Source organism: Psammomys obesus, unplaced genomic scaffold (assembly GCF_907164565.1).
Source record: "Psammomys obesus unplaced genomic scaffold, mPsaObe1.curated_primary_1811, whole genome shotgun sequence".
NCBI lineage: Eukaryota > Metazoa > Chordata > Mammalia > Rodentia > Muridae > Psammomys > Psammomys obesus.
In genome coordinates, this window is record NW_026587215.1 from 4,268,883 (window position 1) to 4,287,129 (window position 18,247).

The 18,247-nt window shown below is 51.8% G+C and overlaps 1 protein-coding gene across 1 annotated transcript; it reads left to right on the plus strand.

Moving 5' to 3' along the window:
- Positions 1–5,809: 5,809 nt before the first annotated feature.
- On the plus strand, positions 5,810–17,990 carry LOC129673339 (cytochrome P450 2D26-like; the record flags this gene model as incomplete). Its single annotated transcript, XM_055603093.1, is given in 8 exon segments — positions 5,810–5,990; positions 14,882–15,120; positions 15,653–15,824; positions 16,070–16,222; positions 16,300–16,460; positions 17,118–17,294; positions 17,476–17,617; positions 17,803–17,990. Coding segments are annotated over 6 exon segments (957 nt in total), but the record flags the coding sequence as incomplete, so codon positions are not given.
- Between the last annotated feature and the right edge of the window lie 257 nt (positions 17,991–18,247).

The window sequence follows — 18,247 nt, forward strand, 5'->3', positions numbered from 1 at the left end:
CATGCTGGGGACACGAGGGGTGTCCTTGGGCCACTTGTTCATGCTACTAGGGACATGGAGGAGTCTGTGTTACTGGACCTGCCTCTGTAGTGTCTCAGTCCTCGTGTTCAGGGCGGAAGGTGACGCTGTCCTCACGCTGTGTCACAGTGCGCACAGTGCTCCTTCTCCTTGGTCCAGCTCGTCTGCAGGTCTTGTGTCACCCCGAGGCTTGTCACGTAGGATTATGAGGGCACGGTGAGAAAGCTGAGAGAAAGATTCCACATCTGAAGAACTTCCATGGGTCTTTTGTTTGTGACAGTTGTCATTAGTTATTAATCTCTTACCTTGCCTGACTTACAACGAACACCTCAGGTATGTATACATCTTTACACACTAGGGCCTGGGGAGATGGCTCAGATGATCGCCATTACTGATCATCCGGGGAGCCCAAGTTCCATCTCCTACACCTGCACTGGAGGTTCATGGGCACAAGACCCCAGTGCCAGTGTATCCAACATCCTTTTCTGGCCTCAGGGGCACCAGGCTCCCACACACGTCTGGCGGTCACACACAGATTAAACTAAGATACACGAGGAATAAGCTTTTTTTTCCCCCCCGAGCTGCCCAGGGACCGGTCTAAATGGCATTGTTTTTGATTCCCAGCGTAACTTAAAGGGAAAACTTACCAATGTCCAGAGCCCTTGATGTCCTGCAGATGAAGGAGGAGGATGTCCTCAAATTCCTCGCCACAGGAACCCACTTAGGTGGCACCAACCTTGACTGTCAGATGGAGCAATACATCTACAAAAGGAAGAGTGATGGTATCTACATCAGAAACTGAAGAGGACCTGGGAGACACTGTTGGCTTGCTGCTCAGGCTCTTGTTGCCATTGAGGACCCTGCTGATGTCAGTGTCATCTCCTCCAGGAACACTGGCCAGCGAACTCTGCTGAACTTTGCGGCTGCCACTGGAGCCACTCCAATTGCTGGCCGATTCACACCCAGGACCTGCACTAACTGGATCCAAGTGGCCTTCAGGGAACCATGGCTTCTGGTGCTGACTGATCCCAGGGCTGACCACCAGCCCCTCACCGAGGCCTCCTAGGTCAACCTGACCACCATTGCTCTGTGCAACAGATTCCCCTCTGCTATGTGGACATTGCCATCCTGTGCAACAAGAAGGGAGCTCACTCAGGGGGTCTGATGTGGTGGATGCTGGCCGGGAAGTACTGTGCATGCGTGGCACTATCTCCCATGAGCCCCCGAGGGAGGTTATGCCTGATCTTTACTTCTACAGAGACAAGGAGGTGATTGAGTAGGAGGAGCAGGCTGCTGCTGAGAAGGCCTTGACCAACGAGGAATTCCAGGGCGAATGGACTGCGCCAGCTACTGAGTTCACTGCCGCTCAGCCTGAGGTGGCAGCCTGGCCTGAGGATGTTCAGGTGCCCTCTGTGCCCATCCAGCAGTTCCCTAGTGAAGACTGGAGTGCTCAGCCAGCCGCTGAGGTCTGGTAAGCTGTTCCCACAGCATAGGCCACCGAGTGGGTTGGGGCCACCACAGAGTGTTCCTGAGCTTTGCAGATACCTGGGCAAAGGGGGAAAAGGTGGAAGGAAAATAAAGTTCCTGAAAGCTGTCGGAAAACAAAACAAAAATGAGAAATAAAATCCTATGTTTTATGGTTGTCTCTAGGAGCTGTTTGGGCATCCCCTGGGGATCTTAGAATACAGCTCATGTTCTGTTTTGCTTCTTGATTTTGTTGTCTTTTAATCCACTCATCTGTCAGTGGACACTTGTGTTTCCTGCTCCAGCCTGAATGGATGATGCTGCTGTGGCCTGTGTTTACAGTTACCTCCTTGAGCATCCTTAACTTTCTGTGTGCCTGCGTGCTTATGTGTGTGTGTGTATGTGTGTGCGTGCATATGTGTGTATACGTATATTTATGGGCATTCACGCATACATTTGCTCATAGATAGAGGCCTTCCTCTACCTTACCTGTGGTCCTCTTGGACATACCATGGCTCCAGCCACGGTCCTCTGACCGTCCAGCGTTAAAGACCCACAGCCCTGAGTGACGAGAGAAGGTGTGCTCTACTTGCCTGGGAGGAATGGAAATCCTAATACATAGAGGTGACGCCTTTGAACCCTGGCTCAAACACACTGAACAAGTGCTTTACAGGAGCTCTGTCTCTACTTGGTAGCCTCCTCTCCATCACTGTTGGCCAGGGAGCTCCCTCCCTCCCTTCTCTCTTCTTCCCTTTCTCCTTTTCTCTTACTTACCTCCCTCCATCCTTCCCTCCTTCCTCTCTCTCTTCCTCCCTAGTCTCCACCCAGTTCTCCTCTAACTTTAATTCTTTATTTTTTGCTGTGCTAAGGTTTGAACCAGGGTCTATTGCTTCCTAGGCATGTGCTCTACCTCTGAGCCACACTCCAACCTTTAGTGTGTGTGTGTGTGTGTGTGTGTTTGGGGGGAAGGGTGTGTTTGCTTTTGCAAATTGTGTTGTTTTCATTCACCTCAGATTGTGACCTGATTTCATTTGCATATTGACCCTCTGGTTGTTTGAGAATGTTGTTGCTCATTTTCACAAGCTTGTCCTGAACTGTACATTTATACCCAAATTCTGCAGAGGCAGGAAAGATCCTGGTTGTGAACTTTTAAAAAAATGTTTGATGAGGGAGGTGGCGACAGCTGGGATACAAAGTGAATAAACTGTAATTAATATGAAACAAAAGAAAAAAATGTTTGACACAGGGTCTCACTATGTAGCCCAGGCTGGCCTTGGATGCCCCAGACTTGCAGCAATCCTCCTGCTGCAGCCTTCCTGCTGCTGGGCTCTCAAGCCTGTGCCACCATGCTCAGCAGAAGACTCCAGCTTTTAAATGGCATTGAAAGTGGCTTTGGTGGAGCACGTGTCCATCCAGGAGACCGACCCCGTGCTCTTGGAATTGTGCCCACACTGAGGCTGTTGAGTCCTGCTGGGTGTACCAGGTCCAGTTGACTCTCAGTCCTGCACTAACTGGTTCGAACCCAGAATTTCCTTGAGGAGCCTCTGGGTGGTTTTCCTACCCACTGCTGAGAGGTATCAAGCCCTCAGCGGCTGCTGTGCTGCTCTTTCTTCCTTCGGACCTTTCCCTTTTGCCCCCTCTAGTTTGGTGTCTCCTGTTCCCACACACAGGCAGGTGTCACTTGAGGATGCAGTAGGTGTGAGAACCGCGTGATCTTCACATCGCGTTTCTGTGCAAACCCTGCGGGCATTTGCAGGACCTGAGCTGACTGTGATGGGAGGGTCTATACCGTCTGTCCTTGACTAACATCGTCTTTATGTGCTGAGAGAGTGCGTTTGTAATTTTCATAGTTTCTTCCTGGCCTAAGCTTTTAGTCATCTACGCAGACTGCAACACAGCCACCTCAACTTGGTTACCTTCTACATTGATATCTTTTCCTATCTTTCTAGTTTCAACTTAAAAAAAGAATTCATTGACTGATTTATTATGTATACAGTGTTCTGTCTGCATGTACATCTGCAGGCCAGAAGAGGGCGCCAGATCTCACTATAGATGTTGTGAACCACCATGTGGTTTCTGGGAATTGAACTCAGGACCTCTGGAAGAGCAGCCAGTGCTCTTAGCCTCTGAGCCATCTTTCCAGACTTAATTTCAACTTTTAAATTTCATTTTAGTTGATGACCTCTTGAAACCATCATGCACAGGGATCTCATTTCTTCTTTTTTTTTTTGAATCTCATTTCTTAACCAACTTGTCGTCACTGCTCTCAATAAAAGTTGCACTTCAATTATTTACTGACAGGAAAACTTGCTCTCTTAGCTTTAGCTGTCAATGTGACAGTCTAGGGTCACCTGAGTGGGGAGTCTCAGTTGAGAGAAGTCTGGACCGTATTGACCTGTGGGCATTTTGGGGGGGGGGGTTATCTTTATTTCAATTTTTAAAGATTTATTTATTTTTATGTGCATTGCTGGTTTGCCTGCATTTATATCTGCCAGGTGCCAGGTTTCCTAGAACTGGGGTTACAGACAGGTGTGAGCTTCTCTGTGGGTGCTGGGAATTGAACCTGGGTCCTCTAGAAGATCAGCCAGTGCTCCTAACCAGTGGGCTATCTCTCCAGTCCCATTTGGAGTTGCTTTTTTAAAAGATCTTCTTTAATATTTATACAGTCTTCTGACTGCATGTGTGCCTGCAGGCCAGAAGAGGGCACCAGATCTCATTATAGATGGTTGTGAGCCACTATATGATTGATAGGAATTGAACTCAGGGCCATTAGGAAGAAACAGCCAGTGTTCTTACCCTCTGAGCCATCTCGCCAGCCCTGTCTTAATTGTTAGTTGGCATATGAAGGCCCAGTCAACTCTAGGTGGTGCCATTCCCTGGGCAGGGGCTCCCGATGTAGAAGAAAGCTAGCTACACGTAAGCCTGGGAGCAGCCAGCCAGCAGCATCCTTTATGGTTCCGGCCTCAGCTTCTGCCCTGGCTGTCCTCAAAGATGAACCATGACCTGGAAGTGTAAGCTGGAATCAACCCTTTCCTCCCAAGAGTCACTTTTGGTTCAGGTATTTGCACCACAGCAAGAGAAAGCAAGCAAAGACACTTGCCTTTTCCATTGAACTTGTTTCAATTTCTGCATTCCTTTGATCTTCACCATAATCCCTCCATGTTTGCCTTTTCCACACTTTTTGATATTCTCAGTGTTCTTCTTTGCTTCTCTTTTCATTTTTGTCCATTTTCTAAATGTTTCTCATTATTTACCTTGGGGACTAAGTCAGCATCCTTTAATGCTCATTATTAGGGGTGTGTACATGTTGGGGACATGAGCATAACCCATGCAGAGGTCAGAGGACAGCTCCTGGGATTCAGTCCTCATCTTCCTCCATGCTGAGCCCGGGTCCTCCCAGCTGCCTCTGCCACACTGCACACTCCAGAATCGCTGGCAGGGAGCTCCCAGGTGTCCCCAAGGCCTCACACCCACAAAATTCTCATGTGAACAACAACTCTCTCTCACAGAGAGAGCATTTCCTCTCCTTCCCTTCCCCGCTAGACTATTATTGCCACTGTTGGCACATTACACATTTTCTCCTCATGAACACAGGTTTGTAATTGGTGTCTGTGCACTGATGTGCTCAGGCATCCGGGCAAAAGCAGAGGGGTCACAACCCTGAAGCATGCCGACACTTTAACTCACTGTGTTGTTACCTGCCCTGTGCTCTTTCCGTGGTTTTGAGGTAACTGGCTTGTACCATTTCATTTCAGCCTGGAGAACCCCCTCTACTGCGCCTTGTAAGGCAAGTCCTCTGCTAATGATTTCCTTCAACTTTTTATCTGGAAATGTTCTAATTTCTACGTAATTCCTGAAGGATAATTTTCTTTTTCTTGACAAGGAAAATCTGGATGACATTCTTCAGGATATGCGTGTCTTATCCTGTTGTCTTCCACTCTCCATGGTCTCTGATAGGAAGTTAATTCTTTATTTCATCATGGTTCCCTTGTTTGTAAAGGATGGATGCTTTTCTATACTGCTTTTTAAATGCTCACTGCAGTTCCCCCTGTCTTCAGTGTCTCCAAGAATCATCTGTGGCCCACTGTAAGCTCTGACCCCTCTGGGAGCACAATTAAATTTAAGTCTCAATGGGCTTGGAGAGATTTCAAGGCTCTGACCCAGTTCCTATCAGGCTGAGGCCTCTTGCTCAGAGATCCCATGTTTCTTTGAGGATGTGCTCCAGGAAAAGCGCCTGTCTGATACCTCCCCCTCCTTCTAAGAGTGTCCCCAACACTACTGGATCCGCCTCCTCAGAGTTGCTCCTCCTCCCTCTCCTCCCCTTCCTCCTCTTTCTCCTCCTCACAAAGTGCCCTCCTTCAGAGTTGAGGCTCCTCACAGCTCCCCCTCCTCCTCAGAGTGGTTCCTCCTCAGCTCTTCCTCTGAGCTCCTTCAACTCCTATCCCCGTGGAGCTCCGGACACCTCTTGTTTCCTCTGCTGGGCTTCAGAACGCATCACATCGGCATCGGTAAAGGTGGGGGGGGAGGGGTTGCAAGTCTGCCTATTCGTTGCTGAAAGGGTGCTAGGTGGGCTCCCAGCCCAGCCCCTGAGCAGGGTAACCTTGGTGCCGCCAGAGCTTGGCAGTCTTTCCTTCTGGGCAGAGTGCTTCTCCCCCATTGGAGTGGGCAGAGGGGGGCCCAGAGCGTCTTGTAGCCTGAGGGAGGATGGAGTAAGCTGTTTTCACTGTCCCAGGCTGAGGCTAAAATGCCAGAACTGCCTTGAGTGTCTTGGAGGGCAGGTTGCTTGTGCTCACCCCGGAAGCCTTAAGAGATGGCCTGCAGCCAGAGTTAAGGGTTGAGGACCATTGTCCCCCAGAGAGCAGGGTGGAACCTGACCTTGGCCCTTTGCATAACTTGCCCTTTGGAGTGTATTCTGGGCCTTGTGGGTACTGGCAGTACCTAAGCAATCCAGACCTCTCTCTGCGGACCCTGCTTCTTACCCTTTCGGGCTCACTGAGGGTGGGAGGAAGGATGGGGCTGGTGGATGGACCCAGGCCAGAACCAGCCCTGCTTGCGCTCTCTGGAGTTGGGATGTTGCTGTCAGGGTCTGGCTATCTTAGAGGACTCACCCCATTTAAGTAGGAAAAACAAAAGGACACAAAGTCGACCCTAAGCAGGGCATAAAATCCCAGCACCGGGGTGGCAGGGGCAGGAGGAACTCTGTGGGTTCCATGACAGTCAGAGTGACATAGTGAGACTATGTCTCAAAAGAAACAAGAAAAGAAAAAGATAAAAATAAATTTTAAAAAGGAAGGCAGGAAGGGGAAAAAGAAGTCCTACACTGAACATGCAAGGAGCTTTGCAGTCAACGCCCACAGACCACCAACTAGAATATCCTGGTGACAGCTTGTCCTCCATGCTTGTCGTCTCCGCCCCAGCAGCCCGCCTGTGCCTGTGTGTGTCTGGGCAGCAGCAGACACTGGAGCCTCCCCTCTGAGACAGCCAAGCATGGACCGTATCAGCGAGACTCCTACAACCCTTGCCCGTGTCGAGTAGCAGAAGTCCTAGAGGTTTGGCTTTCTTGCCAGTTGTGTGTTTTGTGTTTTTGAGACAGATTTCATACTGGAGCCCAGGCTGGCCTCAAACTCCTGCAATCCTCCTGCCTCATCCTCCCAGCTGCGGGGATGACAGTAAGCTACCATGCCTGTGTAGCCTGGAGTTCTGAAAGCTGTTCTGCCTTCCCGCTCTGAAGCTGTGAGGGGGTTGGAGGCTCTTCCTGCAGGGATCTGTGAGAGGGGCACTGGGTCCCTGAGGAGGACATCAAAGCTGCTGTCTACCAGTTAGCTTGAGCCTAAGTCAGACACAGAGGGAGTGTGCAAACACCGCAAAGAACAAAACGTGTTGGGATAATTGTTATGGAGCCAAACGTTTCAGGAGAGGGAAAAATGAACCGTTTCCAAAAGCCTGAGCGGACCATGCTGGCAGGGACGGGAGCGGGTCCCAGCTTGCGTGCTCTTTGTTAGGCCTTTATACCATTGGCTGGTCCGGTGGGAACCTGCTGCTTCCACGTGTGATTTCTAAGCTCTGGGGCACATTGGCCAGTTCCTGCTGGTGATGAATTAGAGGTCATGGCTTTGAGATTGTTGGGTTGCAAGCACATTTTTGCTCAGCTGCAAGCCACCGACCCCTCCTCCTGTTCAGCTGTCTGACGTGAGAGAAGAGACATACCCTGTGAAGTTTGTCTGCTCTGTCAGGAATGCTGTTCGAAGGGCAGGGTCGTCCTTTGATTCATAGAAGATAGAGTTCGGGATGTGCCACTCGGCATTTTGAGCAGTTTATGCTGCTGCCTGTGTCCCGACAGGCTGTGAGACTCTCAGTGCAAGACTGTGGTCCTACTAAGAGAGGAGAAGAGGCTCTGCTGGGAAGTCTCTTGTGTCCCACAAAGGTGCTTGGAAGTACTGTCAAGAAGGAAGGGTTCCTGATTCTAGGACAGCGCCCAGGCTTCTGTCCCTCCTCTGCCCTGTCAGAGTTCTCCAGATGCAGTCTCTCTCTCTCAGAGGGGAGGGGCTGTGGAATGCAGTGCTGCCCAGCAGCAGGGGCGCCTGGCTCCCCTCTCCTCCAGCAGGGCTGCTCACTCAGGGAAGACACTCACAGCCCAGCCCTGGGTCATGCCATTGCCTGTCCTGTTCTGAATCTCATCAGCAACACCCTGGTGTTGAAGCTCGGGTCCAGGGACCGCGCTGCCCAGATTCAGGCCGGATGGCTCACACTTGAGGTCCACTCTGCCACTTTGAAGCTGGCTGGCAAGGCAGGCGTCTTCCCAGAGCCTCGCTGGCCACACCTGTGACCTGCGCTTGGTGTGTGCCCTGCATTCATTTCCCCGGGCTCCAGACATAGAGACAGCAACGGCAAACCAGGCAACATGGCAAACAGGTCAACCACATTCCGACGTTTCTGGCGAGGGCAGTGGTGCTGAATTTTGGCAATTTTGGATCGTCTTCCCAAACACATTTCTTGCCACCCTCTTGGGGTTTCTGGTTTGTGAGTGCTATGAGCCTCCCGTTTGCTGTGTCCATTGGGTGGTGCAGCAGCAGGCATTGCTACTAAAACGAGGCATCATGAGTCTTTGGCCAACACCGTTTTTGTGTGTGTCAAGTGATGTGTTCCAGACATGTTAATCTCCTCTGAGTCCAGATCTCGTCCCTGTGTTTGAACTTTTTCTTCAAAGAGAAAGAGGCCAGGGTGGGTGACACAGATAGACTAGAATACAGGGTCACCTTGATTCAGGTTTCAGGAGAATTCTAATCTATTGTTATTTCAGGGGGAAGAGAATTAAGAACCACAGCCTGACCATTTGTGGACAGAATGAGATCTGTGTGCAGTGTGTGCGTGCCCTGTACCTCCTCGCCATGTCCCCTTGTCATCCAGGCAGACAGCAACATGGACGTGGTTCTCCCAGCTATGGGAGCAGCCAGAGTTCCTAAGTGACTTTCTCAGGGCTGCCAAATAATGCAGCTGTCTGGAAACAACTGAGGAGGGGTGGAGACGGAACGGGGAGGGAGACTGAGCTCTCCCATGGCACTGTGATTGCTACTCAGTGATTTTGAATGCAATTCAACAAAGGAAGTGTTTTGCCTGTTTGGATCTTTGCCCACAAACAAAGGCGTTTCCATGAAATGGGAATGGAATGTATGTTGGCTGCAGACAGCCATAGGCTGTCAGCTCAGAGGCTCTGAGGTTTTTAGGTTAGGAGTAGTATAAGAAGCTAATGGTGAAGTCATTTGACTCACAAACTTGCGCAGATGGTTTCTAGAACAGTGATCCTCACTCTAGCGGGGCTGGCGTGGACAGCGATGGGTCTGGGTCACTCGGAAAAGCCCAGATTCTTCCTCTGTGTTGGGCTCTCAGCCAGCTGTCAATGCTTACCCCTCGCCAAGTGTCTCATCCTTTCCCAGGGGGACCGTGTAGCTTGAGAGAAAACATAACCAAGTGTGCTGAGACAGAGTGTTGGCAAAGGCCCTTAGTCTGTGCAATTGACTGGCTGAGGCTGGACGATTGTGAGCTTTAAGCTAGTGTGGACAAGAGAGAGGGAGAGAACCGAAGTAGCCTAGATTAATAAAAGACACTTAAAACAAAGCAAAGAAGAAAAGCAGAAAAACAGGAGAGGGAAAAAAAATGGCAAGAGGGAGGAGTTGGGAAGAAGGAAGAGAAGGAAGGAAGGCTGGAGGGATGTGAGAGAAAGGAGAGGACAGAGGGAAACTAAGAAAGAAGGGAAAGAGCGAATGCTTCCAGCGAATGACAACAGCTAACCCGATCACACATAAAGGTCCATCGGTGGGTACTGGGTTGGTGACTGATTGGTGGCACCTCTGACTGCCAGGGTGGGAGGGGGTTGTGAATGGAGTCTACTGGGGATCAGCACAGTTTCTGTTTGGGGACAGATGAAGGTCCCTAAAACCCTGCTACGAATTGCTGATATGCCTCACACAGAAAAAGCTGCTGTCCTCAGAGCTCAGCCCTGTTTCTATTGCTGGATCACAAGGGAAAACAGCAGTAGAGACAGGTGATAGGCCAGCGTCCAAGAAGATGGGCAGGATGTCCCAGAGTCTTGCCTGCGGGAAGCTGTCCAGTCAGGGGAGAGAGTGCCCCCAGGAACCAAGTGGGACAGGTGCAGTTGATAAATGACTGTAGGGGGAGGCTTAATTACCATGGAGTCTTCAAAAGTTTTGGTGAGCATACTAGGAAGTCTATTCTGGTAATACATGGCATCCCACCAGGTCATCCTTAGGTCTGAGACATTTCTTGGTCAGTCTCCAGACCACCAAGGCCCATGTCATAGAGCAGAGCCCCAGGGAATGTGTCAGGCAAGTGCTCTCTCAGTGAGCTGAATTCCCACCTCTCTTCTCCTCTTTCCCTCCCCTCTCCTCCCCTCCCCTCCCCTCTCCTCTTTTTCTTCCCTTTCCTTCTCTTCTCTTCTTTAATCTTCTCTCTCCTTCCCTCCCCTCCCCCTTCCTCCTCCCCTCTTCTCCCCTCTCCCTTCCCCTTCCCTCTCCTTCCCTCTCCTCTCTTCTGTCCTCTCTTCTCCTCCTCTCTCCTCCCTTCCCTTCTCCTCCTCTCCTTTCCCCTCCCCCCTCTCCCCTCCCCTCTCTTTCTCTCCCCTCCTCTCCTCTCTTCTTTTCTCCTTGACAGAGTCTTGCTCAAGCCTCCTTCCCACCTGTGGATACGAATGATGCCTTTCCCTCCATACTAAAGTTGTGCAGTGACAGACTCTGTTGGCCACTTTGCAGGCAATCACTTTGTAGAGGGCTCTGTGATCACATTAAACATTGTGTGAGTTTATTGGGTGTGATAAAAGGGAAAACACAACAACAGGAAAGTGGTCTGTCACAATTGTTGGCTTTTCACATCAGGGAAAGCCTTCTCTCTCAGATTCCCTTCGTTTACTTTGCATACTTCGCAAACTCAGTATACTTTGCAGGAAAGTGGCCCTGCCCCTGCTGAGCAGCTCCAGCAGCCAGGCTGGGCAGCTTCAAGTTCTGCCTCTGGGCCTCCCCTGCATCTTTCCCTGGGTGGCCCCTTTTCAGCTCTTCATCTCCCCTGGGTGCCACACCCTCTGTTCCCTGAAAGGGGTTTTCGGATTTTTAGGCTGTGCTGCTGGCCTCTCTACACCTCCTGAAAGCAACACCTCAGGACTCCAGAGGAGCTGAAGCTAAATCTCCACAGCCCTGGGACCTGAGATCAGACACCTGGAGAAACTGAGAAGCTGAAGCCACAGAGAAAGCGGCAGCACCCGAGGCCTCAGCTAAGGCTGCTGCTCACAGGGAACTCAGGCGGAGGGAGGTGTGTTCAACTGGAGCTAGTCTGTGAACTCCTGAGGAGCCATCTTTGTGGCAACAATGTATACACTAGCCATTCCTCCAAGGCGCTGAGGTGAAATAAGGACAAAGGAAAGCAAATCCTATGGTCAGCACAGACGCCAAGGGCAAGGTGAGAGGTTCCCATGCGGTCCTAGTCATGTAAGATTGAAGGGCTCATGGGAGCAGCTCGGCTGGCACCCTGTGGCTTGGTCAGAGTCTCTGAGGAGAGGCAGGAGAAGCCACTGCTGAAGAAGCAGGGTCAGTTACAGGGGAGACCCCAAGCTTCTGGAGATGTCAGAGTCTGTGGAGTCCAGCAAGGACAAGAACAGCTGTGGGTGGGGCCAGCCCAAGCCTGTGAGACACTGTGTGTGTTGTGGGTGGCAGGGCTGAGCAAGTGGGAGTGGACAGCCTTGGGACCCAGAAGAGTACTCCATGAGTAAGGTCACACGTTAGGCACTAAGCTACAGAATCCGTATTTCCACCGCTGGATCTGGGGCTTGCTTTGGTTTAGTCTTTCTTATGCTCTGATTCTTTCCTATTGAAATAAGAAAATGTAGAACTTTGGCCTGGAGAGATGGCTCAGCGGTGAAGAGAGTAAGTTTTGCTTTTCCAGAGGACCTGGGTTCAGGTCCCAACCCCATGTCAGGTGGCTAAAGAGCACCTATAATTTCATCTATTGGGGAATCTGACACGTCTGGCTCCCGTGAGCACCTCCACTCATGGACACATACCCCAAACAGACAGCCACACAGATACATAATTAAAAGTATAATCTTTGTTTTAAAGAAATTACACAATTTGTTGTTGTTTTTTTTTTTTTTATGGTACACTGGATTACGAGACTTTGTGTTTTTAATGGAGCGTGAAACTTTTAAAGCACTGTGGTAAAAAGACTGTGGAATTTTTGTTTCCAATATTTATTTTGATTTTATGGGTATTGATGTTTTCCCCGCACGGATGTCTGTGTGCCTCGTGTATGCAATGTCGCCAAAGTCCAGGGACTCCCTAAAACTGGAGTTCCACATGCTTGTGAGTGGCCCCGGGCATATATGGGTGCTAGGAGCTGAACTTGGCTCTGCTGGAATTGCAGCCATTGCTCTTTCTTAGACACAGAGCCACCTCTCCAGCCTGTGGACCGTAGTTCATATTATGATGTGATCATAAGATCCTAGTGAACAGGAAAGGGAAGGTTATGGCTTTAAAGACTCGTGTTTATGCGCTGAGTTGACAAGGGGTAGAGAGACCTGGGTGACTTTAGTTGCCGACCTATCACAGGCTAGAGTCGTCTGAGAGGAAAACTCCATCTGAGGGATCCCCGAGATCAGAGAGGCCTGTGGCCATGCCAGTGGGGAATGGTCTTGACTATTTAATTGATACCGGAGGACGCAGCCACCTCGGGTGGCACCAACCCTTCGGCGGGTGGTCTTGGGTGTCTCAGAAAGCTAGCCGGGCATGAACCTGAGAGTGGCCAGTGAACCACATTCCTCCACGATTTCTGTTTCACGGTCCAGCTGGGAGCAGTGCCTTGGCCCTTCAGTGATGGGAGTGCAGAGCGAGTAAGGCCCGTGCTCCCTCAAGTTCTTTTGGTCGCAGTGTTTGATGGCAGTGACCGAGAGGGAACTAGAATCCAGTGCGTCAGCTCCCGTCATCCCGTAAGAAGCGTGTGCGGCACACTCTTGAGAGACACGTTCAGAATCTCCACTGTCTCTACTGCCACCCCTGTCTATGGACGCCCTGGCGCCCTTACGGCACTGACGAGGCTCTTATTCTTTCTTACAGCCGTGCTCGCACAGGCAAGCCATGGCATGTGGCAGAGTCTGCCTCCGTCGGGCCATTTTAGGGGGGTCTGGAAGCTCAGTGCCACGGAGAAGGGGGTCTGCTACCTACCGCCCTACGTGGCTCTTGGCGTGTTGTCCCCTCACCAGGCGGGGACACTTGTAGACCGTGGAGCTGTGGGCACGGATGTCCAAGGACTCTTCGGGGACCCTCCTTTTCCTCCTGTGTGGGTTCTCAGAGGACCACTCCTGGGTGATGGCGCCCGAGGCGTCTTGCTGAGGCACTGCTGTCCGATTGCGCCAGCTGACGCTCCTATGAGGACAGGTGTGCAGGCTCCGCCTCCCGGGAGCCCGTGTCACCTGGGGTTATTTCCATAGAAGTGACACCAGTGAGGGTGACCGTGCTTGTGGCCTCCTTGTCCTAAGAAGAGTGACAGTGGGCGCCGCTTCTGTGCTTGTTGGCTGTTTCTCTGTTGGCAGAGACATCTATGAACGCAAGCCTGTGGCTGAGTTTGGCTTCAGACATGACACATGTGTCCTTGTTTCTCTCTTTCGGGTTGTCCCTGTCTTGTCGGGCCTGTGGACTGTCATTTTCCTCTCTCCTGGTTTGGTTTCTCCTCCCCCTCTTTTGCCAGTGACCTTTTTAAGAACTTTTTTTTTTTTTTCTCAGTTAAGTGCATGCGGGAGAGCATGCACACGTGTGTGTTAAGGGAAGAGGAAGTCAGTTTAAGTGGGAGGAGAAGGACCCTCCTTCCGAAATGAGGCGTCAGAACAGCACTCAGGCTGTGGCCTGGGTGTCAGGGGTTTCCCCCCTCATCCCCCACACCCAAGCGTCTCAGCAGCCCAGGCGGTAACCTGTGAGACACAGATGGTTTTAACTACTAAAGACCCGTTTGTCTTGAGTCCTTTGATGCTTGTGCCCCTTGGACTATGTTCTTTGTCACCGCAAGTCTCAGGTTCTATCCGGGTCCCAGAACAGTTTCACCCTCTGCAGCTACTTCTGCAACCTGGGAAGGTGGAATTGAGCTTGGTTCAGGGTCACGGTCTAGCTCAGCAGTGTGCTCAGTTCCCGATTCAGGAATAAACAGAACACTCCTCCAGGAGTTAACATAAGGGATTGGTTCTCGACGCTTTACATTTCTTTAAATAACAAGCGTGCGCCGTTTCAAGCGCTGGTTCTGTGGTCTGTGATTGCTTAAGTCACATCCTATCATGACTAACCATGGTCCCAATGTGGCCTCACACCATGAGGGCCACAGTAACCCTCTTGGGATGAAACTTCACCAACCCTAACCAATGCATGCTGCGTGCTGCAGGCTCAGCTCCTCTCCTCCAACTCACCCCCTGCCTCCTTTGCCACACTGAAGGGTGCAGCAGAGAGCGCCTGCCTCCATTTCACTGGGACTTCTGAGCCTCTGGGCTTCAGAGGTCTGGGTCTCCAGGGAGGTCAGGGTCAGAGCCTTTGCTGACCTGAGTGAGTGACAAGGAGGCCTGTGCAGTGTGACCAGCAGGGCCCGGCCCACAAGTGCACTTGTTAGGAGGCTCAGGAGTCATCTTCCTTTACTGGTGCCACTCCCCTGGCTAAGCACCTGAGGAGAGAGGAAAGGGCAGCAAACCCGAGGCTATCTTCCCCTGGACTTTTCTCACCCCTCGTAGAGGCTCTGTTTGAAGAGTAAACACAGCTATGTGGCTCAAGGCAGAGGACACAGTGCAGCTTTAAGCCCTTTATAAGGGACCAGGTCCTTTGTCTGTCTGTTGGATCCATCTGAGGATCTGTCCTGATTCTAGGTGTCTGAGGCAGGTGTTCCCAGAAGAGTCTGAAAGGCAGTGGAGCGGCCATGGGTCTGCTGGCTGGAGAGAACCTGTGGCCTGCGCTCCTCTTCACGGCCATCTTCCTGCTTCTGCTGGACCTGATGCACCGGCCCAAGTTCTGGACCTCCCGCTACCCTCCAGGCCCCATGCCACTCCCTGGGCTGGGAAACCTGCTGCAGCTGGACTTCGAGAACATGCCATATACCATGTCCAAGGTGAGAGAGATGGTGCTGGAGTGCGGTAGAGGCCATGCTGCCCCTAAGCACACAGAGTGGGGCTAGAGACACAGGATAGACAGGAAGATGGCCCCCAAGAGGCAGAAGGCTTATTGGGAAAACAAAGTGGGGAGGCTCTGTGTCTGCTATCATCTCTGGCTGCTGTGTGGTCTCAGGCCTGGCTGCTCATCTCAGGAACCTGACTCTCCTCTTGTGGGGGTTGGGGGGAGGAAGGGGTCCAAGGACCTTACAGGGTCACAGCTGAGTGTCCACGTCTACTATGAGACCTTAGCTGAATTTAGAAGATATGGTTCCCCAGGCCACAAGATGTCATAGCACTGACGGGGCATGTAGGTCAGTGATAGAGTTGCCCAGCATGGGTTGGGACCAAGGTTCAATGAGTACCAGAAAAATATACATACACATACATACAAAAACATACACACACACAGGCAGAGATTTGTGTGGGGAGCTTTGATCTTCCACTCTGCTGGGACCTCTACTTCCTATGTACTCTGCCCCTGTGTTTCAGCTTTGACAGCGCTATGGGGACGTGTTCAGCCTGCAGATGGCCTGGAAGCCCGTGGTTGTGGTCAATGGACTGAAGGCCGTGCGGGAAGTGCTGGTGACCTGTGGAGAGGACACTGCTGACCGCCCTCTAGTGCCCATCTATAATCACATGGGCTTTGGGCCCAAATCAAAAGGCAAAGAGCTAAAGAGGGGACAGGGCAGATAGACTAGGGCTTGAGGAGCAGTGAGCAGAAGACAGACAGGGTCTGATGGAGGAGATGTGGTCAGGCAATGTAAGGGACTCTCACGGAAATGGAGGGAGGAGCCTCCAGGGTGGCAGCTGGTTGTATCTGGTAGCTAAGACTGACCTCAGGGTGATTTGAGAACTGAGGAGACAGCATGGCCAGGTGTCCTTGGTCACACACAGATGTGTCTACAGGTGTGGTTTTTGGACCTTATGGGCCCGAGTGGCGAGAGCAGCGGAGATTCTCTGTGTCCACCCTGCGTGACTTCGGCCTGGGCAGGAAGTCTCTGGAGCAGTGGGTGACGGAGGAGGCTGGCCACCTCTGTGACGCCTTCATCCAGGAGGCCGGTGGGTGATGGCTGAGGGGTCGAGGTGTGGGCAGGGACTTATGAGCATGCATGACTTGCTTACATCTCTGTCCCCAGAACACCCCTTCAACCCCAGCACCCTGCTGAGTAAAGCTGTGAGCAATGTGATCGCGTCCCTCGTTTATGCCCGTCGCTATGACTATGAAGACCCTTTCTTCAACTGGATGCTCAAAACCCTGAAGGAAAGTTTTGGAGAGGACACTGGCTTCATTGGTGAGGTATGAGGCTCAGGGCAGTGGGCATGGCCACTTCCATGCTGTAAATCTTGTCAAAGTAAGCAAGCATTCAGGGTGAATGAGGGTAGGGCCTTGTGTGATAGGCAAAAGCAGAGAGAGAGTCCTGGACCTTGACAAACCTGAGAGAGCTGGAGGGGACAAAGGTCAAGGGCTCTAGAAAGGTGTGAGCCTCTGCCCTCTGTCTACAAGCAAACCACACAAGCCTGTTAGGTTTGCAGGGTAGAGCATTTCTTTCTTTCACCTTGGCTACAAGAGAGCCTACAGGCTGCAGCTGAGGAGGAGGCCAGTGATGGTGGGGACAGTCAAAGCCTGAGCCTGTTGTGGCAAAGGCTGGGAGCTGAGAGTGGTCCAGGGGAACACTGAGCAGAAACAGGGACAAGAGAGATAGGTGGTCAGTGGGTGAAGGAGCTTCCCAAGCAAGGCTGGAGACCTGAGCTGGATCCTGGCACCCATGTGAAGGACAGAACTTCCTGTCTTCATTGTTGTCTGACCACCAACATGAGTGCATGGGATAATACACACAGGCTGTGCACACACCCACGAGAAATGGTGGAGTTTTTTAAGACAGGGTTTCTCTGGCAGAGAATAAGTTCTTAATTAGAAATAAAAGCAACTAGGCCTCTTCTGTTTCTTTCCCAGGTGCTGAATGCACTCCCAATGCTCCTTCGAATCCCTGGGCTGCCTCAAAAAGCCTTCCCCAAGCTGAATTCATTCACAGCCTCACTGGATACAATGTTGACTGAGCACAAGACAACCTGGGATCCTGCCAAGCCACCCCGAGATTTGACTGATGCCTTCCTGGCTGAGATGAAGAAGGTGATTGGCAGCTCCAAAAGATGGGACCAGGGGCTGTGGGCTGAGGCCCTGTGAGCTGTGAGGCCAGATGGGTGGGGTCCTGTGTATCACCAAATTGACTCAGCACCTGGGCTGTCTGGGGACAACGGGGGGCCATTGTGGGACTTCCTCTCCCCGAGCCCACCCTTTCTGCCTGGCCCAGGTCAAGGGGAATCCTGAGAGCAGCTTCAATGAAAGGAACCTGCGCATAGTGGTGTCCGACCTGTTCATGGCGGGGATGGTGATCACGTCAACCACACTGTCCTGGGCCCTGCTGCTCATGATCCTGCACCCGGATGTGCAGCGTGAGCCTGGCTGGCTTGTGAGGGAGGGCGAGGGAAGAAGGATAGACGTACCTGAGAAACTAGTGGCTCCAGCATTGGCTTGACCCACATGCCCTCAGTCTGAATAGTGTATTAACCCACCTATTCACCCAGTAGTGCAAGGTCAAGGGCAGCTGCCCCTTCACTGAGGGGTGCTGTCCATCCAGGTCGAGTGCAACAGGAGATCGATGAAGTCATCGGGCAGGCGCGGCGTTCAGAGATGGCTGACCAGGCCCGCATGCCCTACACCAATGCTGTGGTCCATGAGGTGCAGCGCTTTGCGGACATCGTCCCAATGAATTTGCCACACCTGACGTCTCGTGACATCGAAGTGCAGGGCTTCCGCATCCCCAAGGTAGGAATGGGGACCCCTGTCCCAGGATCGCTCTAGGCAAACAAGGGCGGCAAAGAACAAGACCAACATCCTGGATTTCCACATGGTGACAGGACCAAGCTGGTTGTGAGTACACTGCAGCCATTGCCCAAGAATCCCAGGGAAGAGGGATGCCCAAGGAAGTGAGCCTCAGGGATCTTAGGAAGCACAGCACACAGGGGGCTTTGTCATTCAGGGCCTTGAATGGTACCAGAAAAGGTGGTGAGAAGCTCCGGGGT